This window comes from Erinaceus europaeus, chromosome X (genome assembly GCF_950295315.1).
Source record: "Erinaceus europaeus chromosome X, mEriEur2.1, whole genome shotgun sequence".
NCBI lineage: Eukaryota > Metazoa > Chordata > Mammalia > Eulipotyphla > Erinaceidae > Erinaceus > Erinaceus europaeus.
In genome coordinates, this window is record NC_080185.1 from 1,276,350 (window position 1) to 1,300,410 (window position 24,061).

Genomic DNA, 24,061 nt, shown 5'->3' on the forward strand with positions numbered 1-24,061 from the left:
TGAGGCTTCTAAGTCCCAGATCCAATCCCTCATAACACCACAAGCCAGAGCTGAGCAGTGGTCTGGTTAGAGGAGTCTACATAGACACCTACTTCACAACTCGTGAAGCTTCCCAACTCTGCAGGTGGGGAGTGGGGCTTGAACCAGGGTCCTTGCTCATGGTAGTCCATGTGGTTTTTTTGTTCTCTTTTGCCTCCAGGGTTATCACTGGGGCTTGGTGCCTGCACCAGCAATCCACTGCTCCTGGTGGCTATGCCCCCCACCTGTTGTTGCCGCTGTTGGACAGGACGGAGAGAAATGGAGAGAGGAGGGGAAGACAGAGTGGGGGAGAGAAAGACAGACACCTGCAGACCTGCTTCACCGCCTGTCAAGTGACTCCCCTGCAGGTGGGGAGCTGGGGGCTCGAACCGGGATCCTTGTGCTTCGCATTATGTGTGCTGCCGCTCGGTCCCCAGTGATGGCAATGTGCAAGCTGAGCCGAGTACACCACTGCCCTGGACCCTTGCAATGCTCCCCCCCCTTTGTCACCAGTGTTATCTTGGGTCATGCATGTGTGCCCACGTGCCATACTCTTACAAGTTTGTTTTTTATGTTCCTCCAGGGTTATCGCTGGGGCTCAGTGCCTGCACTAGGAATCCACTGCTCCTGGAGGCCATTTCCCATTTCTGTTGTCCTTGTTGCTATTGCTGTTGTTGGATAGAACAGAGAAAAATCAAGAGAGGAGAAAAGCTTATGAAGCGACCCTCCTGCAGGTGGGGAGCTGGAGGCTCGAACCAGGACCTTTAGGCCAGTTCTTGCGCTTTGCGCCATGTGTACTTAACCTGCAGCGCTACCGCCCGGCCTCAAATGTGTTTTTTTTTTTTTTTTGCCTTCAGGGTTATTGCTGGGGCTCAGTGCCTGCACCATGAATCCACTGCTCCTGGAGGCCATTTTTCCCCTTTTGTTGCCCTTGTTGTTGTAGCCTTGTTGTGTTGTTGTTGTTTTTTGCCTCTTTGTTGCCCTTGTTTATCATTGTTGTTGCTATTATTATTGCTGTTGTTGCTGTCATTGTTCTTGGATAGGACAGAGAGAAATGGAGAGAGGAGGGGAAAACAGAGAAGGGGAGAGAAAGATAGACACCTGCAGACCTGCTTCACCACCTGTGAAGCAACTCCCCTGCAGGTGGGGAGCCGGGGGCTCGAACCAGGATCCTTACGCCATGTTCGCTTAACCCACTGGGCTACCACCCAGCCACATTTTTGTTTTTTTAATTGTCATGCTACTCAAATGAAATAAGTTGTTTTCCCTGCTTGTGTTCTCAGTTTCCCCCATCTTATAGATTTTTTTTGCAGTATGTACAATAGTAGCATGTGATCAAAAAATCGTGTTAAAAATCTTCTAATCGGGCGGCAGTGCAGCGGGCTAAGTGCACATGGCGCAAAGCGCAAGGACCGGCATAAGGATCCTGGTTCGAACCTCTGGCTCCCCACCTGCAGGGGAGTCACTTCACAGGTGGTGAAGCAGGTCTGCAGGTGTCTGTCTTTCTCTCCCCCTCTGTCTTCCCCTCCTCTCTCCATTTCTCTCTGTCCTATCCAACAACGATGACATCAATAACAACAATAGTAACTACAACAATAAAACAACAAGGGCAACAAAAGGGAATAAATATTTTTAAAAAAAAATCTTCTAATCATGGTCAGGAAGGTGGCACAGTGGATAAGGCTTTGGACTCTAAAGCATGAGGTTCCGAGTTCAATCCCCGGCAGCACATGTACCAGAGTGATGTCTGGGTCTTTCTCTCTGTCCTATAATTTCTCACGAATAAATAAATTCTAAAAAAAAAAATCTTCTAATCACTGCACTTCTGATGTTGAATCGCAGAGAGATCTCTTAGCCATGGCCTAAACCCAGAGACTGCAAGAGAATGCTGAGTCCAACTACATAAAATTAAAACCCTTTTGCACTGCATGTGACACACAGTGATACTCTGGTTCTCTCATTCTTTCTTCCTCATAAATAAAAACATCTTAACAAAGCCCGAGGTCCTGAGTTGGAACCTTCACATCACATATGCCAGAGTAACGTTCTGTTTCTGTCTTAATAGAAAGGGCTGCACTCCCTCACATGAAAATGAAGCATCAACAACACAACAGGGACAGTTTGCAGAAGAAAGGCACTTGCTTGGGAAACAGGTGAGGAGGTGGTAGTGTGAGATCAAGTCCATGGAGTCCCACCTGGGGACGCAGGCTGGTACAACACGAGCCCGGCAGCATGTCCCTTGTCCGCTGGAGGAGCCGGGCACACTTGTGGCCCTGAGACCACAGGGCACTTCGCATTCGGCCAAGTAAAGGCAGGTGGTCAGGTGATTTGTCTGACACAAATTGTTCCTCCTTTGGAAAAACCATTCAGCCCCCAGAGTATGAGACCACGTGTCCCACTCCACATTGTGTGCGGGGCAGAACAGGGCAGTTCTAGGGAGCCGCGGCCTGCGGTGGGGGAGCTAGTGGGGGGGGGGGGCTAGGGCACCAAGGCAGCCTGCTGAGTGAGCACTGTGGCCAGCGGGGTGCTACGGCCCCTCATGCAGACTGCAGCTCACATGAGAGGCCCTGACTGAAGGACTCCTGAGTCTATGGGCCCCTAGCTGGAAGATGTCTCCTCCCCCAGGGTGTGGCCTACTCGCTCTCACAGCCCTGAGGGAGTGGCCTCCTCCCCCAGCAGTCCTCCTGCCCAGTCCAGCCTCCTAGGGGAGCGATATGGGGGCCCCTTCCTGAAGCGTTAGGGCCAAAGCCCCAGACCCTCAAATGTCCCGCCACTGGCTGAGCTCACAGAGCCACTCTCAGGCACACAAGGCCAGATGTTCTCTCTCTCCAGGGGCCCCAGAGCCCAACGGAAGGCTCCACTGAGCTCAGCCCGGACACCTCCCCTCTGTGCCCAAGGCGCTGGGCCTCCTCTGCCCGCTTTCTCCTCCCAGAGACCCCAGAGAGCCCCACCCAATGCAGGCCAAGAGGCTCAAGGAGAGCTTGCAGCTGCCAGCCAGACCCCCTACCTGGCTCAGGGGGCTCTGCTTGAGGGAAGGCACAGAGCCCGCCACCCCAGCAGCTGCAGGGGCCGGGCCAGGACTCAGCCAGGGGTCTGTCTTCTCTGCCTGCGTGCGGTCAGTGCTGGGGCTGGGGCGGTCAAGTGGCCTGCCTCAGCTTCCTCAGGGCAATCTGCACCTCCCTCTGGCGGAGACACAGAAAAGGCCACAGAGCCAGGAGGGCAAGGCGAGACCAGCCTGCGGTCCGGGGCATGTTCTCTCCACAGAGGCGGACGAGGCTGAGCCCACAGGTGTGGGGAGGACGGGGCTCCACAGTGGGCTCAAACAGCCTCTTCCCCCTGCATCCCAGCCCGCTCTCTCCACAGACACGAAGGCCAGTACTGTCTGACTGCATTTATGCATGTGGCATCCAGAAGAGGAAATCCAGGGGCAGGAGGAGGGCGGGTGCAGGGCGCGGGGGCTGTCGTGGGGCTGGGCCTCCTTTGGGGGTGACAGAAACGATCTGGAACTAGACAGAGCAGTCCTGCGATGCACTTGGAAACACACGGTTAGGCGGGCGGACTGGGTGGTCTTCTCTCACTAAGGGAGGTTTCTAGGACAACGGCACCGCTGCTCCAGCTGGACCGCGCCACTTGCTCACCGGAACAGAAGGGGCCCAAGGGCTGACTGGCGCCACGCCCACAGCGGAACACTGAGGGAGCCCCGGCTGCGGCTGGCTGCCGATCACCGGATCTAAGGTGGGCACAGGGGACACAGAAGGCGGACAGTTGAGGCTCAGGCCCCCGAAGCCAGCGCCCTGCGCCCGGCGACCCCAGGGCCCCTCCTCACCGTGTACTTGTCCCACTTCTTCTCGGGGTCATAGGGCTCCCAGCGGCTGGCGGGGAAGATATGCTTGTTCTTCTCGTACCAGCTCCTCAGCACCACCTTGCCAGCATGTGACTGCAGGGCATGAAGCCGCCACTCAGGGTCACTGTCCCCCTGCCCTCCCAGGCCCCACCGACAACCCCAGCCCACACACCTCATCCTTCTCCACAGTGGCGTCACTCAGCAGGCGCACATCATCGTGAACGTCGAAATTGAAGAGCGGCCCTGCGGGGAGTAAGTGGCCGGCCCGGGTGGCCTCACCCGCGACCCGTCCCCAGCCCACCCTGCCGGGGAAGCAGCACTGCCCGCCCCACTCAGCACTCACCACTCTTGCCGCGAGCCTTGGTGACAATGAAGTCATAGAAGCTGTGGTGCTAGGAGTCAAGGGCAAGAAGCGCCAGGCTGAGGGCCCACCGCAGCCTCCCACCACAGCCGCCCATGGCTGCGCAGCCCCCGCCCACCCGCGCCCGGGCTGCAGGCGGACACTCACGTGAGGGATGATGAGGTCCTCCTTGATGTACATGAGCTGCTCTACCCCAGCAGACCTAAGGCGGCGGAGGGAGAGCAGGGCTGGGAGCCTCGCGCCAGCGCCCGCCACCCTCCGACTCTGGCTCTCCGGGGCTGGCGAGCTGAGGCCAGGCAGCACCCGGCCGGCCGGCCCTACCTGAGCTCACTGAAGTCCTTGCGCAGGATCTCGAGTGCCTTCTGCAGGAACTGCTGCATGGTGTTGCCCTTCTTCATCTGCGGACGGGGCGCGGAGGGGAGAGAAGACGGAAGCTGAAGACAGGCCGGGGAGAAGGCAGCACCATCGACCCACCTGCCGGGGTCGAGGCCCCACTCCTCCCACCTCCCGCGCCCAGACTCCCAGGGCCGCCCAGGACTTCCCTCCAGTCCACAGGCCCACCTTGACCGTCCGCCGGTGCCCGGAGCCATCCCAGTAGCTGAAAGTGATCTCGATCTCCTCGCCTAGAAGCAGAGGTGTCTGTGGGCCGCCAGAGCTGGCTGCTCGTGCCCTGCGCGCTCTGGGCACTGCGGCACCGGCACCGCAACGGCACCCTGAGGGCGAGTGAGCACTCACTCTTGATCTTCTCCTGCTTCGCTTCCCACTCCTGCCGCAGCTCTTCCCGGAGCCGGTTCTCCTCCTCCTGAGAAAGGGGGACAGGCACGGGGCTGCTCAGGGCTGCCCAGGGGCAGGCAGCTGAGGACCAGCATCGAGAGCCAGGTGCACACTCGGCCGGGCCGGCCTACCTCCCGGTCCCGGTCAGGCAAGAAGCTTGTGTCTACATCCGGGTTCTTCCCCAATTTCCTTTTCTTCGTGGTGGTCTCTGGAGCAAAACATAAAAGCAAGCATTCTGTATGACGCACCTGCTTTCAGGGCCCCTGGGCCCATGCCACTCAGGCATCAGCTCACAGCCCATATCCCTGGAGGCGGCCCGGTGCCAGCCCATCCTGGTGGCACCAGCAGCAGAGCAGAGACCAGGGACCAAGTTTCTGTCCCATTGGCTTTGACCTGGAGCCTTGCGGGACTCAGTGTCACATTTTGAACGGCAGGGTGAATGTCCAGGGAAGTAGCTGGTCTCACGTAGCTGCAGGCTCATCGACTCGACACAGCAACCCCAAGAGAGAGGTGGTTTCCTTCTTTCTAGAATTTATTTTATTTACTCATTTTTACTTTATTTCATTTGCTAGGACAGAGAGGAAGGGAGATAGGGAGGGGTGGAGACAGAGAGACACCTGCAGCCCTGCTTCACCACTTGTGAAGCTCTCCTCCTGCAGTGGGGACTGAGGACTCAAAGCCAGGTCCTTGTGCACTGTAATGTGTGCACTTAGCCAGGTGTGCCACTACCCGGCCATGACAGGTGGTTTCTTTTCCCAGGTCAGATTCACACAGCCACAAAGGGGGAGCCACAGAGCGGGCGAAGAGGGCAGAGGTTCCACACAGGCACAGAGTGGGTCTGCTACCACCTGGCAGCCCAGAACCCGTTTAACAAGTGACAGGGAGCCGTGGTCCAGGAGGTGGCGCAGTGGATAAAGTATTGGACTCTCAAGCATGAGGTCCTGAGTTCAATCCCCGGCAGCACATGGACCAGAATGATGTCTGGTTCTTTCACATTAATAAATAAAAACTTGCGGGGGTCGGGCAGTAGCGCAGCGGGTTAAGCGCATGTGGCGCAAAGCGCAAGGACCGGCGTAAGGATCCTGGTTTGAGCCCCCGGCTCCCCACCTGCAGGGAAGTCGCTTCACAGGCGGTGAAGCGGGTCTGCAGGTGTCTTTCTCTCCCCTTCTCTGTCTTCCCCTCCTCTCTCCATTTCTCACTGTCCTAGCCAAGCACGACGACATCAATAACAACGATAATAATGACCACAACAATGGTAAAACCACCAGGGTAACAAAAGGGAAAAAATGGCCTCCAGGAGCAGTGGACCCCGGCAATAACTCAGGAGGCAAAATAAATAAATAAATAAATAAATAAATAAATAAAAACTTAGGGGCCAGGTGGTGGCGCACCTGGTTGGGCGCACATGTTACAGTGCTCAAGAACCTGGGTTCGAGCCCCAGTCCTCACCTGCAAGGGGAAAGCTTTGCGAGTGGTGAAGCAGGGCTGCAGGTGTCTCTCTCTGTCTCTCTCCCTATCACGCCCTTCCCTCTCAATTTCTGGCTGTCTCTATACAATAAATAAAGATAAAAAAATTTAAAAATAATTTAAATTAAAATAAATTTTTTTTTTTTCCCTCCAGGGTTATTGCTGGGCTTGGTGCCTGCACCATGAATCCACCGCTCCTGGAGGCCATTTTTCCCCCTTTTTGTTGCCCTAGTTGTTGCAGCCTCATTGCGGTTTTTATTGCCATTGTTGACGTTGTTTTGTTGTTGGATAGGACAGAGAGAAATGGAGAGAGGAGGGGAAGACAGAGAGAGAGGGGAGAGAAAGATAGACACCTGCAGACCTGCTTCACCGCCCGTGAAGCGACTCCCCTGCAGGTGGGGAGCCGGGGGCTTGAACCGGGATCCTTACGCCGGTCCCTGCGCTTTGCGCCACGTGCGCTTAACCCACTGCGCCACCGCCCGACTCCCTAAATTATTTTTTTTAATTTAAAAAATAATTTTTTTCTAAAAAAAAGTGACAGGGAACCTGGACTGCTGTCGCCTCTGGGGCTGGTCACCGTGTCCACCCCATTCAAGAGTACTGGCACATCTGGTCCCCAAATCCAAACCCCCACAAGAGGGCGTGGGGGTGCGGGTGGGGGTGGGGGCTTCACAGCCTGCCTTTCCCACGGGGGCTATTCACAGAGTGAACAGACTCTGCTGTCACTGACAGCACTGAGCCCTGGGCTGTGGCTACTCTTCCTGTAGTGCCGTTTCCTGCCCACCATGTCTCCTAAACTGGCCCAGGCAAGCCCTGGGGCCACGTCCTCTGGCTTGGCTCCCTGGTTGTCCCAGGGCACTCTGCCCCCAGAGCCGGCTCCTGGTCTTGTCCTGGCACAGAGAAGATACAGGGCACACAGGGGGTATAAGGCAGCTGTCCTTGTCCCTAGCCTTCCCACACCGTCCCTGCTGTCCCTTGTCTCCTCGGCTGACACCCGAAATGCCCATTTCCGTGACGTGTCATCTTACATCGAAACTGACCAAAGAGAAAGAGTGACGACTTCACAGTCACATGAGCCATGCGCTCAGTGCCACCTGGCAGCGCAGACGGGGAAGCTCTGGTCTCATCCTGGTCTTGTCTGTCTACTCCCAAATCAAGAGTAGCTTCAGGAACTCTCCAAAGCCAGAAGTGTAGGTCACGATGCCCCAAGTATACCCTCACCTGCCCTTTCCAGCTCCTCCTCATAAGTGGCCACCTCCTCTTCCTCCTCGCCCGCCTCCTCCTCTTCTTCCAGGGTGAAGGACAGGCTGGAGATCTTCCGTTTGGCCTCCTTCTTGCGTTCCTTCTCTCGAAGTTTCTCTAGCTTCCTGCCAAGGCACAGGTGACATCAGGTACCACCACCCTACCCCAACCCTGCCCAAATGCAGAGCCACCCATGTGTACTCTGGGCCCATGCCCGGAGGAGCTCTACGGCTCTGGGCGCCCCCGAGCTCACAGGTGACCAGAAACCAGAAACTTAGAGGGACGCCAGAGTCAAGGACAGAGAGGAATGGCTAAGGTCCCAGAAGGCAATCGGCAGGAGAGTCCCCCAAGGCTTGAAGGGCACGCACAGCTGCAATTCCTTCGATTGCTCCTTCTTCGCCAGCTGCTTCTCCCGCTCCTTCACCAGGGCCTCCTGCTTGGCCTTCATGTCATTCAGGGTGACGAGACCTGCAGGGTGGTGGTGGATGGTGGTGAGCGCCGTCCCTGGGGCAGGGCGGCAAGGGAACTGGGGGCGGGGGCAGCCTCTGCTCACCCACGGTGCTGGACTTGAGCTCTGCCTCCACAGCGTCATAGTGTGCTGAGAACTTCTTGTCGATGTTGGACTTCATGATATTCTCCTGGGGGCGCAGGGCGGCTGTCAGGGCCCCGCCATTCACCCCAGAAGTGAAAACCGGTGCCCTGACTGGCGGGGAGATGTCCTTGCTGGGTGCATGGGTCCAAAAGGCCTGAGGGGCTCCCCCAGGTGCTGCTGCACCCCAGTTGGGGTTCCGCTCTGCACAGACCCAGTGGAGGGCGCCTCCAGAAAGCCAACCACCAAAGGGCCCCACGCCGGCCCAGAGGTGCCAGTAGGTCCCCTGCCCAAGAGGGACGCCTCATGCCAGCATCCAGCCACAGTCTGAAGGTCCCTTCCGGCAGTGGCCGGACCCAACCCTCGGACCCAGCCCCCGGCCCAGCACCAGCCGCAGCCCCAGCCCCCGGCCCCCGGCCCCAGCCCAGCCCCCGGCCCCCGGCCCCCCGGCCCCAGCCCCAGCCCCAGCCCCCGGCCCCAGCCCCAGCCCCAGCCCCAGCCCAGCCCCAGCCCGGGCGGCGGCAGCGCGCATGCTCCCAGGCGGGCAGCCCGTACCTCGGCGATGCGCTGCTTCATCTGCTCCATCTGCTCGCGCTGCTTCTCCCGCTTCTTCATCAGGTGCATGGCGCGGCCCGCCTCGCTCGCGGCACCCTTATACTGGGCCATGGCGGCGGCGGGACTGAGGCCGGGCCGGCTGGGGGTAGCGGCGGCAGCGGCGGCAGTGGATCTAGCGGCGGGAGCCTGGCAGTGAGACGTAGTGACGTCAAGGCGGTGGCAGGGGACGCCCCGCCCCCACACGTGACCGCCCCGTCCCGCCCCCGGAGCTGCAGGCCCGCCCATCCGCCACCACCTTGATCTTTGTTGCCAGGCTTGGGTCCCAGTGGCTCTGCCAACCCCAGCACTGCTCCCATCCCAACCTCCCCAACACACACACACACACACACACACACCACACACACACACACACCACACACCACACACACACACACACACACACTCTGCCATCCCAAACCCCCCAACACACACACACACACACCACACACACCACACACACACACACACACACACACACTCTGCCATCCCAAACCCCCCAACACACACACACACACACCACACACACACACACACACCACACACACACACACACACTCTGCCATCCCAAACCCCCCAACACACACACACACACCACACACACACACCACACACACCACACACACACACACACACTCTGCCATCCCAAACCCCCCAACACACACACACACACCACACACACACACCACACACACACACACACACACTCTGCCATCCCAAACCCCCCCCAACACACACACACACACACCACACACACACACACACTCTGCCATCCCAAACCCCCCCCCAAACACACACACACACACACACACACACACATTCCTTGATGTCAAATCCCTGCTTCCCTGCTGCCTCTATCTGGGCAGCCCCGTCTTTTCCCAGATTAGGAGGCTGGGCTTGGGGCTCCTCTACTGCTGCTCTCCCCGTTTTCAAGTCCCCTCAGAGTGTTGTAGTCCTGGTGTCCATACTGACGCCAGGGCCAGTAGAGGCGCCAACTCCCCCCTCCCCACACACACACACAGGCGCCTTGGGGCCAAGAGGTCTGCCTGGGCTCATCCCTCAGACAGCTTAAGCGGAGCCCCACCCCACAGCCAGGGATCCAAGGCCCCCACAGCAACCCTTTGGGGAAAGAACACTAAGGATCTGAGCTCAGGTTCCAACACAGTTTTATTGGGAAGTTTGATTTTCTTTGAAATACACTAGAGGTTGGGCAAGGGGACACATTCACTTTGCAAGATTAGGGGGGATGGGGCAGGGCACTGGGGCAGGATCCATGTTCCCACCTCCTTCTGCTTTGCTCACTCTCAGCAAGGACCAGAGCACACAAACACAAAAACAAACACAAACACTAAGCTCAACCTCTGAGGGGACAGAGTGAGGGGAGACCAGGGCTCCAGCACCAACGGCAGGCGCGGGCCAGGGCCCAGGGCTCCTTTCCAGGCAGGGAAGGCTGAAGTTAATAAATTAGAATAAATTAGGGGGGAATGCAACTTTGTGCTGGGAGGGCCCCTTCTCCCCAACACACAAGAGAGGCAGTGGGGGGAGGCAGGGGCATCTCCAAAGGCCACTACAGTGGGGACAAGAGCTGTGGGGCAGCAGTCAGCCTTTCCTCCACATTCTTCCCGAACAGAGCAGAATTACGGGTGGGGGGTGGGGGAGACACACACAAGGGGAGGGACCCTCTTTCCCCAGGATAAGGAAGGGCCAGGAACTAGGATGCTAGCCAACCCGCGGCTCCCAAACCTTTGCTAAGTTAAGGATTTGGTCAGTGACTCAATGGGGAGGGGTGGGGAAATGACAGGAATGTGGTGGGGAAGCAGAGAATGCTGGAAATAGGGGTGCTGGCCACACCCATCTCCCAGCCCTAGAGGAGACCAGATGGGCTTGGGCTGGGGGCCAGGTAGCCATCACTGGTCGGCTTCGCCAAAGACATCGTTCTGTTTGCGCTTCATGTTCTCAAAGTCGAAGGCGGAGCCTGCCATGCGCTTGTAGATGTCCTTGATGTCATTGCAGGTGGTCTCGAAGTGTGTGGTGGCGTCATAGGAGCAGGAGCAGAACACCTGGAAACAGCCAGAGCCCGGAGCCCAGGGTGAGCTGGGCAGGGGCCCTGGGTGCAATGCCAGGAGCCAGGCCGGGCCAGGCTGCTTACCTGACTCTCAGAACCATCGTCAATGGGCTCGTACAAGTCGCTGATGGCTACAAACCTGAGGAGCAGACGGTGGGGAGAGGAAGGCCTCACGAGCAGGCCTGCCTTTTCTGGCTCCTGGACCCTGCTCCGCTCCCCTGCTCGCCCAGCCATGTGGCCCCAGCCCCCCGCGCCTCACTTCTGGTCAATGGGTTCCAGCAGCTCCAGCGCAGGCTCCACCTCCTTTTCGGGCTCAGCGGTCTCCACGGTGGTACTGGCGATGGCGATGTACTTGCCCTGTGCAGCCACGTTGTGTGCGTAGGAGATCATGCACACATAGATGTCTGCAGGCAGGAAGGCTTGTCAGCGCCGCCCGAGGCCCACCCGCCCCTCCCCAAGCTGCCAGTCATAGAGAGGAAGAGCTCAGTCCACCCAACCCCCAGGGGCCCGAGTCCTGGACCTGTGAGCAGCACGCCCTCCATCATGGCCAAATCACGCGGGGCACCACAGAGCAGCCTACGAGAAGGCACTATGGGGAGTCTGAGGGCTCGGCCTACCCGACTTTCTGTTGACCTGGTTCTGGGGAATGATGATCTGGCAGGAGTTGGCATCGTTGGTGTTCTTGATCGGGTGGCTGAGGACGCAGATGACCCGGATCACCTGGCCGGCCTTCCGCACTCGTTCAGGAATGTAGCTGGGGTCACAGATGAGCTGCTTGCAGCGGGCCACCTGGGGAAGCAGCGGAAGGTCTTATTCCCGTGTGGCCATCGCTGGGTGGGAGTGGGGCGGGCGGTTCTGGCTGCAGGGCATTCAGAGTTGTCACCTCCCCCCAGCACAGAGCTTCGGCCTGCACCCTGGGGAGGTAGGCCCCCAAGACACGGGCTGTGGCACTGCTTGTGTTGAGACAGTGTGAGCAGGAATGCTTACTGTACCTGACACAGCACTCAACCTTCAGCAGAGAACTCTCACCAAGCCGACTTCCGGGCCCCAGGCCCCAAGCCAAGGGTCACAGGAGAGGCCCCCGAGGAGCTATCCCTGCCCCAGTCGTGAGGCACCACGAGAAAGACTCACCTCTCCCTCGGACTTCACACCCACCACCTTGCCATTCTCCATGATGATGCCATCCACAGGTTTGTTCAACATGTATGTCCCTCCGTAGATGGCGCTCAATCTGGGGAAGGGGAGAATGATGGTGAGGGCCTTCCCTGGAAAAGTGGGGACCACTGTCCCAGCACTGAGGTGCAGAAAAGGCTGTCCCACGTAGAGCCAGGACGTGAGTCACACTGCCCCTTCCTCTCTGGAACTTCCACCCAGAGCTCTGCTAGCATGAAGGTGACAAGAAGCTACGGCTCCTTCTGGAAACAGCACAGGGAAATGGAAAGGGGGACTCTGCACAAGCCAAGACCTGAGCGCCCAGGCCCTGGGCCCAATCCTAGCACTCCCTGACTCAGGCTAGAGCCAAGCAAGGCCGGCCTTGGAGGATGAACAATGCAGGTAGCGAAGGGCCAGCCTGGCTGCTATGGGATTGCTCCAAGGACGGTTCCATTCTTAGTCTAAGCGAAAGACAGACACCTCCTCACCTTGCAAAGCCCTGGGGCAGCTCACCAAGGCCGTAGAGTGGGTAGAGGTATGGGCTCTTGCCATACCGGGCCAGGGACTCACTATACAGCTTGATGCGGTTGATGGTCTCCAGACAGGGCTGGTCCAGGTAGCTGGGGGGGGGGGATACCGGGACTGGGAAAGAGCCTTCCCGCCACCCACCATGATGGGGTAGACCCTAGGTCCATCGCTGGGAAGCGGGGAGAGGACAAGTGGGCTGTGGGGTGGCCAGGGAAGGGGTAGCAGGCAGGAGTGGGGATGGCAGGACGCGAGCCAGACAAGGGGCCAGCTTCTCCTAACTCATCAGTGCGGTAGAGCGCCAGAGCATGGCCTGTGAAGTCGATCACATCCTGGCCCAGGTCAAACTTCCGGTAGACGTCGCGCATGCTGGTGTTCTGGGGGTCGACGCCCTCAAAGGTCTTGGGATCATTCTCATCAAAATTGGCCACAAACACCAGGAACTTGCGGAAGCGCCTCTTCTCAAACATGCCCATCAGATCTGTAGAGATGGTGGGAGAACTCTGGAATCTGAACGGCCTCTCCTTCATTCCCGCCCCAGCCCTGCTGCTGACACTGAGGTTCACCCTCCTCAGGCTTCCCCATCTGTGCACCAAGGGCCTGCTTGGTCCTGACACTTGAGGAGTGTTCTGTGGTTTGGGGTGGGGCTTGTGTCAGACCTCCTCTCTGCACAGGGAAGGAGAGCGAAGACAGGAGGGGGCTGCTGGCACTGTTGCGGGTTGCGACCTTGACCCTGGGCGCCTGCTCCAGACCACTATGACCTGATGGCACTCTTGTTCAGGGCACCCACACTCACTGGAAGCCAAGGCCTCGGTCTCAGTGGACGGCACCTTGTAAATCTTGCCTCCCTTATAGACAAAGCTGCCCTCTACCACCTTGAAGTCCAGGTAGCGTGTCACCTCCGTGTACAGCAGCATCTTCACCAGCTGCCCTGTGGGGGAGGGACAAGGCAAGACGTGGAGGACACAACCAGCCCTGGAAGCTCTGGCTGGCTCTGCTCTGCCACCCCCTACACCCCGCGAAGACTCTGCCGACTCCTCACCATTGGCCATGAGGAATTTGGGGATCAGGTCCACATTCCAGTCTCGACCCCGGCCCATTGCCTCAGGAGGCCCTTCCAGCAGTTGGAAGCGTTTGTACAGCTGCAAGCCAGGGGGGAGTAGAGGGGTGAGAGAAAGAGAGAGAAAGAGCAAGCAGGAGAGACACCTCAGGGGGTGCCCCTCCCTGCCCTCCCAGCCCCAAATCCAGGCACCTCACCTCCTCCAGGGGTGTGATGGAGGAGCTCTCGCCCCCATAGTAAGGGTTCCGGTCCATGTGCAGCACCTTCTTCCCGTTCACGGACATGATGCCCGACAGGATGCATTCCTGGGGGAGGGGTGTTGCCTGCTGCAGCCCTGCCCAGCCCTGCCTGTTCCCCTCTCAGCCCTGGTGGACAGTTCCCTCTACCTATGGTTGGCTGACCAGATGCCTGTGGCGTGAGGGCTGCATGAGGCCAGCAGCTCTTGTATAATGGGGCAGCCGGTGTCCAGAGGACACACGGACGGCCTTATGGCCAGTGATGTGCAAGGAAGGCAGCTACTGCCACACAACTGCTGCAGTAACACCATGGCAGACCCAGTGAGCCCCCACCACCCTCCGGAGTGGAGCAGAGCAAGCGCACCCAAGAGAGAGAAAAGGAGCGAGGCAGAGACGAGCAGGGCTGGAATCAGGCCCCGCCCTGGATGCTCTTTCCTCAAAGGACAGAAGCCCCTGCTCCTTCCTGTCTGCAGGAAGGGCTCCTGGGCCCCCGAGGGAGACAAATCTCAGGGGTGGGGGACTCTTCGGGCTGGGGGCCAGGGGCCAGGCTAAAAGCCTCACCTGTCACTGTCACCAGCCAAGGACAAAGGCTGCATACCACCAGCCCGAGGTCTCCATGGGAAACCAGGGTGGGGTAGCAGTAATGTGGTCACTGCCCCCTGTGCTGCTGCTTCTAGAACACTCTGAGTCCCCTGCCCCCTCTCCCTCAGCAGCCAGATGAAGACCTATCCTGGAAAGGACGTCTGAACCGCGGACTTTACACCCCTTCCCCACCGGGATTAACGCATGATGGGAGAAGATGCTGGGTGCGGGTGTAGGGTGATGGCTGGGTGGGCGGGGTCAGGGGCGGGGGGGGGGGCACTGGGCAGTGAGGGTGCAATTTCCAGTTCAGCAGGTTGGCCTCCGGTTCTGGGGGTCCGGAGGATGAGAGGGGACCCGGGTCCGGGCAGCTGTGGGGGTGGGGAGCATAGGGCAGGAAGAAGGCAGTGGATGGAGATCAAGCCTCGATGACGGGTAGCGGGCAGGAGATGGGCACCAGCTGTCTTTTGCGGGATGCGAGCAACGGGCATCCCCGCTGAGGGACGGGGGCGAGGCGGGGCCGGGGCGTCAGGCCGCACTTACGGTGAGGCCGGTGCCCAGCACGATCACGTCGTATTCCTCGTCCATGGTCAGGCCCGGGTGCCAGCGCACGGCTCCTCCTCCTCCTTCCCGGCCACCGCCGCCGCCGCCGCCGCCGCCGCCGCCTCCGCGCCGCAGTAGCCAAAGATGGCGACGCCGCCCGCCGATCCCTCCGCCGCGTCAAAGAGTCCCGCCCTGCACCTCGCCCCGCGCGCCAGCCCACGCCGCCGCTGCCCCGCCCGCCTCGCTGCCCGCAAGCTCGCGCCCGCACCCGCGCCCCTCGGTGGGGGACGAGGATCACCGGCGGCCCCGAGGGCAGCAGACGGGGCGGGGCTGGGCGACAGGGTGCTGCGGCCGGCCAGGGATTCTTGCGCGGGAGCCGCGCGCCCACCCCGCCCCGGCTGGGCGCGGCCCCGCCGATGGGATGCGCGCCGCTGCAGCAGCCAGCCTGGGCCTGGGCCCACCCGTGGGAATGTCACGGAGGCAGCTCCCGCCCCTGCTGTGTGAGCGAAGGTTAGGGCTCAGCAGCTGACGATGCCCTCCCACCCCCAGGACCCCGCGCCAAGCCTCCCAGTTCTTCCCAGGGCTTGGCTGCATCCGGGCACCTCCAGCATCCCTCCCCCAATTGCAGCCGCCATCTCTCCCGCATGCCTGCAGGCGAAGTAAGGGACAGGAGGCCCGAAGGTGGCGATCTGACTTAATTTTATTAGGAAGGCAACCACTGAGCACCCTGGGCACCTGGCAGGTTCCCCTGGCTGGCACATGCCCTCAAACCAGGGTGCACATCCAGCCCACCTGCCTCAGGGAAGCCTTCCTGCTCAGGCCACAGAAACCAAACCCAGTGTACTGCTTCTTGTTACCACATCACCAAAACACGGTGCAGACAGATAGCCAAGCAGGACAGACAGAGCAATTGTATTTCTTGACCCCCTCAAACTCCTGAGGGCTGCAAGGAGCCCTGGAGAGGCTCAGAGAGGGCTCCTGTTACATGAAAGCACTATAAACAGCGGGGGTGGAGAAGCAGAGAGGAGAATAAATAAGAAGGGAGGAGGGACCCTAAGACTACGTGGCCTCCCCCTCAACGACTGCCTGGAGGGTGGATTCATCGACTCTCTAGGACTAGCTACGCGATATGTACACCTTACGGGTGGGGAGGGGGTGGCCCTGGGGAAGCCCCTCAGCAGGCTGCACAGGAGCGAGACAGGATTGGGGGGCTTGGGGTTCATGCTATGGTGGGGAAGAGAGGGGGTCCTGTGTTCCAGTGTGAGTAGAGGTGGGAAGACAATGACTGGAACACCCTGCCCTTGGGCTCAGGGGCCCAGGGTCACACGATCTGGGTGAGCACGATGGTGGGGCCCTTGTGGTCATCAAAGCGGTCCATGGTCTTGAGGCTGAGGATCATGTGCAGGCCGTAGGTGAAGATGAAGAGCATGAAGAGGGATGTAAGCAGCCCCATCCAGATGCCCGGGGAGAAGAAGCCTGCGCAGTCGCTGGCATAGGAGAACTGCTCGCCCGTCACGTTGAAGGCCTGGATCTGGGGGACACAGGGCTACAGGTCAGAAGGGACCAGGAGCCCTCCACAGAAGGTAGCCCAGGTCTTGACTCGGGGTGGGCCCTCACGTCAACTCCATTCTCACTGCGGCTGGACCCACAGAGGCCCTTCAGTCTCCCCTCACCCCAGCACCTCTGGCCTGGCCCTCCATACCTGGAAGTCATCGAAAGAGATCTGCCACGCCGAGGGCTGTGCTTGAGGCACCAGGAGGTTGCCCTTCCTGCTCAGGCTGCTAACGTGCTGGCAGTGGAACGAGTAGATGCTGGGCCCTGTGATCTGGGAGACATTGAAGACTGCCACGGAGCCATTGCTGTGGATTTCCAGGCGCTCCAAGGTAAACCAGTTCCGGGCTGACACTGGGTAGAAGCGGTTGGCCAGAAGGAACCTGGGGGGGGTGGGGGGTCGGGGTCAGGCGGTGCATAGGCTGCAGACCCCACCCCTCCTCCTCTGCGAGCACCCACACTTACCTGAATGTCACCATAGTACCAAAGAGCTGATCATAAGTCAGTGCAAGCCTGTGGGCCAGAGCGACAGAGGGCCTGTCAGGCTGGGGTGGGGGTGGGCGGCTGGTATGGGGTCAGAGCGAGCTCCTGGGGACAAGTTGCACCTGAGCTGCCTCCATCTGCACAACCCCCTCCCCAAAGGGACAGCAACCCCCAGGCCAGCACTGCTCTGCCATGTGAGGGACTCCAGTTCCGGTCCAGCCCCTCACTGAAGGAGGCTTCCGTGCTGTGGTGTCTTTTCCTGGCTCTCTCTGAAGAGCTTAGCCCAGGGGGCCAGGCAGTGATGCACCCGGTGAAGTACATGCCCTACAGTGTGCAAGGAACCAGGTTCAATCCCCTACTCCCCCCACCTGCAGGGGGAAGCTTCCCAAGTGGTAAAGTAGAGCTGCAGGTGTTTGTCTCTCTCCTTCTCTTTATTTTTTAAAGATTTTATTTATTGATTGATGAGGAAGACAGAAGAGAAAGAACCAGACATCACTCTGGTACATGTGCTGCCGGGGATCGAACTCAGGACCTCATGCTTGAGAGTCCAGTGCCTCAGCCACTGTGCCACCTCCCGGACCACTTTCTCTCCCTCTCTATCTCCACCTCCCTCTCAATTTTTGTCTCTATCCAATAATACAAAGTCAGCTCAGAGTGGAGACGATCGAGAGATGAGAGAGGACAGCACTGCTCAGCTCTGGCTTAAGGTGGTAGTGCTGTGGATTGAACCTTGGGGCCTCAGGCTCAAAGAAATGAGAATTTCTTTTCTTTTTTTTGCCTCCAGGGTTATTTCTGGGGCTTGGTGCTTCACCATGAATCCACTACTCCTGGAGGCTATTTTTTTCCCTTTTTGTTGCCCTTGTCGTCATTTTATCATTGTTGTGGTTATTGTTATCGATGTCATTGTTGTTGGATAGGACAGAGAGAAATGGAGAGAGGAGGGGAAGACAGAGAGGGGGAGAGAAAGATAGAAATCTGTAGACCTGCTTCACCACTTGTGAAGCAACCATCCTGCAGGTCTGCAGGTAGGGAGCTGGGGTTCAAACTGGGATCCTTGCACCGGTCCTTGCGCTTCGCCATGTACGCTTAAATTGCTGTGGTACCGCCTGCCCCCCCAGAAACAAGAATTTCCTTGCATCACCATTATGCTATCTCCTAGCCCTGCCACATACTAAGGAACCAGCCACAGGCTCCTTCTCCTGGACATCCAGAGCCCACTGGGTTCGCTGGCAAGGACAGCCTGTCCTGCCACAAGGGATGAGGGACCCAGAACCAGGCTGGCCACGTCCTTCAGGCTGTTGCCCAGAGGTTGCTTGAGGGAGTGGTGCCAGATTCCCGGATGACTGAGAAATGTGACCCCCTCCACACAACCTCAAGCACAAGGCAGCCCTACTCCACCAACACCCCCATCCTCTCACTGGCCACACCCATGGCACACAGCGCCCTGTGGTGGTAGGTGAGACCCTGACCTGGCATCAGTGCCATTCCAGAAAGAACCAGTCAGATTGAGGTCCTGGATCCCAAAGGTGAGGTGGGTCAGGTCCTCCAACTTGTCCTTGTAGGTCACAGAGAAGTTCTGGGCCCAGAACAGGATCCGCGGGGCGGTATCATTGTAACTCACAGGGGGGTGGACTGCGGCTGGTGCTGGCTGCTTCTGCAGCAGCTGGCGAGTGAGCCCCCCAGCCACCATGGCGACATCACGGGCCACCTGTGGGAATAGCAATAGGCCTTTTCTCCAAGCCCCAGGACAGGGGCCCTGACCAGGCGGCCCAACCTCACTGTCCCCACCAGGCAAGACTCGGAAGCTTCCCCTTCCGGCCTCACAGCCTGTGGGGTACTCCCTCTCCCCAGCTGGGGAACACTGGGCCTTGTCGTCCAGACAAAGCTGACGAGGCCTGCAGGAAGATGAGGAGGTAGCAGAAGTGGCCCCCCCCGGGGGGGGTAGCTGCCCTGCCAGGGCTCTCTGTAAGCAGACTGGCCACAGGGCCTCTGCCCACACTTCCCAGGGCCCTGCCACCCAGGCACCTACCCTGGAAGGGCGGACTGCTGTGAGCGCCGCTGTGTAGGGCACATCCTCAGCCTTAAGTGTGCTCAGCACCTGCCCGATGACCTCATCTGAGGGCGACAGGAGAGCAGAGAGGCAGACGTGCGATCACTGTGGTCACTGTGCCCACAGCGGGCTTGAGGGCCAGCTGAAGGTCAGTCATCTGCCCTCCCCCGGTGGCGCTGTGGGGCCACTTCACTGAGGTGGGGCCCACCAGAAGTCTCCATGGTGAAGGCCTCCCCCTGCCTCCCTGGCAGCGATGACCTTGGTCGCCAGTCCCGAAGCCCACAGCCCACACCAGCTGCCTCTCAGGGAGTATGACTAGCCCTTGGGCAAAAGGAAGAGTCCTCAGGATTGTATTCCGAAGTGTGGTTGGCCTGTGAGGCCCGTGTCTCTACACCTCAGGCCACCTGTGCACAGTCTGCTCGCACCCCCACAGGAGGCTCTGCTACAGGTCGGGGCTGGGGCGATGTTTCTCTGCTCAGACAGGATGCCCCAGGAGCCGGGGGTCTGAGAGCTTGGAGCCGACTTTCTGCACCAAGAGCAGGGCAAAAGCAGGGAAGCGTGTGCCGGCCCACTCACCATTGCCTGTGAGGACTTCCCTCGGCGCCATCAGACCTGAGCTGTGGGAGAAAGCTCGTTCCAGAAGCCGCCAACTAGCCCAGCCCAGCCCAGCCCGCCTGGGGATGAGGATGCCATGTGGGAGTCCCCTACACCCTACCTGGAGGCCACCCCACTGTCCCCACTCCATGATTGGGCCAGGTGTGGGGGGGCTCCCTACAAGCAGGTCCCACAGGCCCAGCCACAGGCCAGCAGGACACGTCATCTGGAAGGGCCTCACGGCGCCAACCAGGAGTGGCCGTTCCTGGCCGGGGTGCCCTGCTCTGCGAGCACGGAGGCTGCAGGCCCGGCCTACCTGGCTGTGTATGGCAGGTAGATGAGCAGCAGGGCCGGGAGGCTGGCGTTGAGCTTCAGCTCCCTCAGGGTGGCCAGGTCCACGTGCAGGGGGCTGGCCCCCAGCTTCTCCTGCAGGTATGTGGTCAGAGTGCTGACCGCATACCAGTCAACGGCTGGAAGCACCAGTGAAGAGGGGGCCAGGTCCAGTGCATTCTGGGGGCAGAGGGGCTGAGTTAGCCAGGGGCTGCTGGGCCTGGGCCAGCCCCCCCACACACACACAGGGGGCTCATTTCAGGTCAGAAAGGAAATACCCCCCACCCTGATCCTGTGCCCTAAAGGTAGCAGCAGTAGCCCTGTCCCTAAGGGGACAGTTCCTATGGGGCTGGGAAGGGCACAGGAGCCCCAAGCTGGGAGAGGGCTCTTACCTCCAGGTTGGAGAAGGCACTGTCCTGCTTGTTACCAAAGACACCACCATACGCTGTGAAGTCTTCAATGCTCAGCTAGTAGGGAGCAGGGAAATGGCGTCAGAACGCTGCCCTGGGGCCAGGGCCAGAGGCAGGGTCAAGATGGGGTGGGGGCAGACACTGGTTTCAGGCTGGTCAGATAGTACTAAGTCAGACTCAGTCTGGCGTGAGAGCGAGGCAGGGCACACTGGGGGGAGGGGAAGCAGTGCCCACCAGCTAGTCATGGGGTCAGGAGGAACTAGAAGCAAGACTCAGCAGCGCCTGCCCCTGACAAGAGGAACTGGGCAGGGAAAGGGGGTGGGGGCGGGAAGGGCACTGCAGTCACCGCATGCCTAGGCTGGAGGTGGGAAGAACAGAACCTGCCCAGGACTTGCACCAGCTCCAACCACCTAGGTCCAGTCTGAACATGCCCTCCGGCACTAGAAAGGGGAGTGAGGAAGAAGCCCCTTCCCTACCACCCTTCTGTGTTGGTGGAAGCGCAGGGGTGGTGCTCCAAGAGGCACTAAAGTCTCTCCCGCTCTCTGGACCACGAGAAGTTGTCCTGGGCTGGCCAAATAAGTGACTTGGAGAGTGTCCTGCTTTGCCGCGTGGTTGACCCACGTCTGAGGCAGCCCCGCCGGTTCTGTGTTCTCTCTCGCTCGCTCTCTTTCTCATCTCTTAACTCTATCTCTCTGTCTTTACCTTGAGGAGGAAAAAAAGTAGCAGCTGTCCTCCAATGCCTGCCCTGCCCCCCAGTTCCTTCAGGTTTTGCCTAGTTAGTCCAGAGATGCTGACTCTAACCAGCCTCACCAGGCTCTCTGTTTATATACACACTTGCAGCCTCCTCTCTCTCTGGGCAGGAGCCTGAGTCGGCTGGGCGGCCTGAGCTCTTGCGGTCCAATGCAAACAGCCTCCCCTCCCACCACCACCAAGTCCATTCTTCTGCCAACTATGTCCTTTCTCACTGCCAAGAACTCGCTGCCATCCTCCCTCCAATGAAGTCTCACACGCCCAGAGAGAAAAGCAGGCGGCCAGCCGTGTACTCTCGGTAGCCAGATGCCTAAAGGCCACAGCACTGCCTGCCGTCAGCAACCCTTAGGGCAGAGTCGGCTTCCTAGAGTGAGGTCTGGGGCACTCTGCTCATTGCTCTATCTCCAGCACTTCTGCTACACAGCAGACACTCCAGATAGGACAGATAAGCAATGAATGTGTGCCCTGCGCCAAGGGCTCTGGCTGTGTGTGCCTTGTAGGCCACAGAATCATTCCTCACAGTCCTGCCTTGACAGCTTCACATATTGGCATTTGTGGATGACTTCCTATCTCCAAAGGCTGTCAAGTCACAGAAGTAGAAGTAGAAGTGAGTTCTGGTCTGACTACATCTAGCATCTCCAGGCAGCGTGCTTGCCGCCACCACCTGCCCAGAGGGACAGATGAAGACCCAAAGGGGAGCAAGCCTACAGACCCCTCTCCTCCAGAAAGGAAGGGACTCGCAGGACCTCCCCATCAACAACCCCACACCATCCAAGCTTCTTCTCCCTGCCACTTGGCTTCTCCAGGGCAGAGGAGAGGAGAGGCCTGTGGTTCTGAGTACTAACTGAATCCGCCAGACTTGGGCTGGAAGCCAGAGAGGCGCGCAAACCAACCGTGGACTTCTGCCTAACTCTGCACCTCATTAAGCAGCAAGCCCCTTGGAAGTGGCAGTGCGGAACTGACATCAGTCCAGGCCAGTGTGTACTTAGCTTCAGAAGGTGGTCGTGCTGCCACGATCATGATCACCAGCTGTGTGACCTTGGCCCAGTCACTCACCTGTATGGACATCAGTCTGCCCGTCTATACCCAGGGACACTGACTCCTCACCAGGTCGAGCAGGGCAGGTAAGGGCTTGATACCCAGCAGGGACCTGGCCTGAGACCTGGCTTCTCCCAGTTGAATGGGAGCCATTTCGGGGCCGTCACAGTGGTGATGAACCTTCTCTTACCAGCCTTCCCTCGGAAGAAACCACACCTCCCCACACTGGGACAAGGTCACCGAAGCTTCTCCTGGGGAATGGGCCTCAGTGTCCCCGGAGGAAGGGAGCCGGCCTGGCTCTGTCACCGGGAGAGAGGGCTGGGGTGGCGCACCTTGTCCTGCAGGAAAAGCAGCACGTTGCGGGGGCCCAGCTCCAGGGCGGGGTCTAAGTAGGTAGAGAGCTGAACGTCGCTGGTGATGTGGCCCTCATGGGCGTCGGCCACCGGGGCCCACAAGTCCCTGGGTGGGGAGGGGGAGAGACGCTGTCACGCGGGGGTGGGCGGCCTGACACCTGAAGCCCCTGGGCTCCCCGTGTGATGTGGAGAGCCGCAGCCTTGGCCCGCTCGGCTAGGCACGCGTCACCCAGTAGGGGACAGAGCTCCCCCACCCGGGGCTCGCGGACCGTCGCGGGGACAGCCCCGCATGGCGCGATGGCCCCTCCGCCGCTGAGGCGCGCGGCGCAGCGCAGCCCACCCCACCCCCGCCTGTGCGGCTTACCGGTCACTCGACCACAACACCAGCGGCACCTGCTGCTCCGCCGCTGCCGTCGCCGTCAGCAGCAGCCATTGCACCTGCCAGAGCGCGGGCGCCCACCGTGTCGCCGCCGGCGCCCGAGCCGCAGCAGCCACCGCCATCGTAGCTCCAGTAGCTTCAGTGGCTACAGCCTGTCTCTGTCGCCGCCGCCGCCGATCAGGTGACTGTCGCCCTCGTCCCGCCCTACGCCGCCAGGACGCAGGACGGCTCGACAGGACCACAGTTGATTGGAAGACGCCTACGTCAATCACAGCCGCTCCTTTTCACTGATTGGCTTTCCGAGTCTCCAGGCGCGCAGGCTCCCAGTGGGAAAGGGGCGGGCCGGAGGGGCGGGGCGGGGCCGGAGGGGCGGGGCCAGCAGGCTCCCAGGGCCGGCGCGGGCTGTGGGCCTCCGCTAACCGCCCGCTAGACACAAGGGTGCGGCACTCCCGGGGTGGTGCTCCCCGGGTTCTGTTCCCAGCAGGTGGTCAAGAGACGGGGATGCGTCTGCAGCGCGGGGCAGGGTCCGGTGGGCGTGTGCGAGGACCCAGAGCCTGCCAGTGTGGGTGCCGCCCGCGGCCGGGAAGCGGGTGCGCTGGGGCAGGGAGGCTTTCTGCAACTTGCGGGAAACCTGGGCAAGACAGCAGGTGGAGACTTTCTCAATTGGCCTTGGACAGAGGGAAGAGAGTGACTAGTAACCTATGACAATGGGACTGGGACACAGTGTCTCAAAAGAGCCATTTCTGCCTCCCCTTTCACTACCTTAGTAGTAAGTGCTTTTTGTGAGCAGAACATCTTCATTTTCATGTATTCTACTTTTACCACTGTTTCTTTTAGCTTCTGTTTAAACTTTTCATTTGTCATTAATAGTAGGTTACAGTGTATAGTGTATCTTTTCTTTAATGTATCACCTTTCCCCAAAGATAGCTACTATAGTTCTCACAAGTCTTGGAAACAGATTGCTTGCTTCTCTTCTCTTTCTCTCCCCCTCTCCAAGTTCATGGGTCTCAGATGTCTAGATTCCATGTATGAGTGGAACCATCTGGTAATTGTCTTTCACCTCTGTATTCATTTCGC

General features: G+C 59.5%; 3 protein-coding genes across 3 annotated transcripts; all 3 read right to left on the reverse strand.

The window, feature by feature from the left end:
- Positions 1-3,394: 3,394 nt before the first annotated feature.
- On the reverse strand, positions 3,395-9,054 carry FAM50A (family with sequence similarity 50 member A). The gene is made up of 13 exons (XM_007538305.3): positions 8,851-9,054; positions 8,260-8,344; positions 8,075-8,174; positions 7,686-7,831; positions 5,129-5,205; positions 4,959-5,025; positions 4,785-4,846; positions 4,545-4,621; positions 4,371-4,425; positions 4,206-4,254; positions 4,035-4,105; positions 3,845-3,955; positions 3,395-3,748 (listed from the first exon to the last, which is right to left on the reverse strand). The coding sequence occupies exons 1-13, from the start codon at positions 8,959-8,961 to the stop codon at positions 3,740-3,742; spliced, it is 1,020 nt and encodes a 339-aa protein (XP_007538367.1). The 5' UTR covers positions 8,962-9,054; the 3' UTR covers positions 3,395-3,739.
- Positions 9,055-10,035: 981 nt separating this feature from the next.
- GDI1 (GDP dissociation inhibitor 1) lies at positions 10,036-15,538 on the reverse strand. The gene is made up of 11 exons (XM_007538297.3): positions 15,047-15,538; positions 13,886-13,993; positions 13,671-13,770; positions 13,425-13,559; positions 12,911-13,109; positions 12,592-12,723; positions 12,083-12,182; positions 11,569-11,740; positions 11,211-11,355; positions 11,036-11,090; positions 10,036-10,946 (listed from the first exon to the last, which is right to left on the reverse strand). Exons 1-11 carry the CDS (start codon positions 15,089-15,091, stop codon positions 10,794-10,796), a joined length of 1,344 nt encoding a protein of 447 aa, XP_007538359.1. The 5' UTR covers positions 15,092-15,538; the 3' UTR covers positions 10,036-10,793.
- A 190-nt stretch (positions 15,539-15,728) lies between these two features.
- ATP6AP1 (ATPase H+ transporting accessory protein 1) lies at positions 15,729-23,177 on the reverse strand. Its single transcript, XM_007538304.3, has 10 exons — positions 22,970-23,177; positions 22,585-22,711; positions 20,447-20,521; positions 20,041-20,234; positions 19,707-19,747; positions 19,110-19,195; positions 18,550-18,788; positions 17,063-17,110; positions 16,749-16,980; positions 15,729-16,577 (listed from the first exon to the last, which is right to left on the reverse strand). The coding sequence occupies exons 1-10, from the start codon at positions 23,104-23,106 to the stop codon at positions 16,368-16,370; spliced, it is 1,389 nt and encodes a 462-aa protein (XP_007538366.1). The 5' UTR covers positions 23,107-23,177; the 3' UTR covers positions 15,729-16,367.
- Between the last annotated feature and the right edge of the window lie 884 nt (positions 23,178-24,061).

Bases quoted from the DNA above. Each gene is read 5' to 3' on its own strand.
- ATP6AP1 (XM_007538304.3), bottom strand. From the start codon at position 23,106: ATGGCGGTGGCTGCTGCGGCTCGGGCGCCGGCGGCGACACGGTGGGCG. The intron at 18,789-19,109 runs GTAGGTGCCTGG...CTATTCCCACAG, and splicing joins CAGCAGTCCGCCCTTCCAGG to GTGGCCCGTGATGTCGCCAT. The intron at 16,578-16,748 runs GTATGGAGGGCC...TGTGTCCCCCAG, and splicing joins TCTCTTTCGATGACTTCCAG to ATCCAGGCCTTCAACGTGAC.
- FAM50A (XM_007538305.3), bottom strand. From the start codon at position 8,961: ATGGCCCAGTATAAGGGTGCCGCGAGCGAGGCGGGCCGCGCCATGCAC. The intron at 7,832-8,074 runs GTGCGTGCCCTT...GTGCCTTGGCAG, and splicing joins CAATCGAAGGAATTGCAGCT to GAAGCTAGAGAAACTTCGAG. The intron at 5,026-5,128 runs GTAGGCCGGCCC...CCCCTTTCTCAG, and splicing joins TGCCTGACCGGGACCGGGAG to GAGGAGGAGAACCGGCTCCG.
- GDI1 (XM_007538297.3), bottom strand. From the start codon at position 15,091: ATGGACGAGGAATACGACGTGATCGTGCTGGGCACCGGCCTCACC. The intron at 13,110-13,424 runs GTGAGTGTGGGT...CCATCTCTACAG, and splicing joins GACCGAGGCCTTGGCTTCCA to ATCTGATGGGCATGTTTGAG. The intron at 12,183-12,591 runs GTGAGGAGGTGT...CCCCTTCCCCAG, and splicing joins CTGCCCCAGGGCTTTGCAAG to ATTGAGCGCCATCTACGGAG.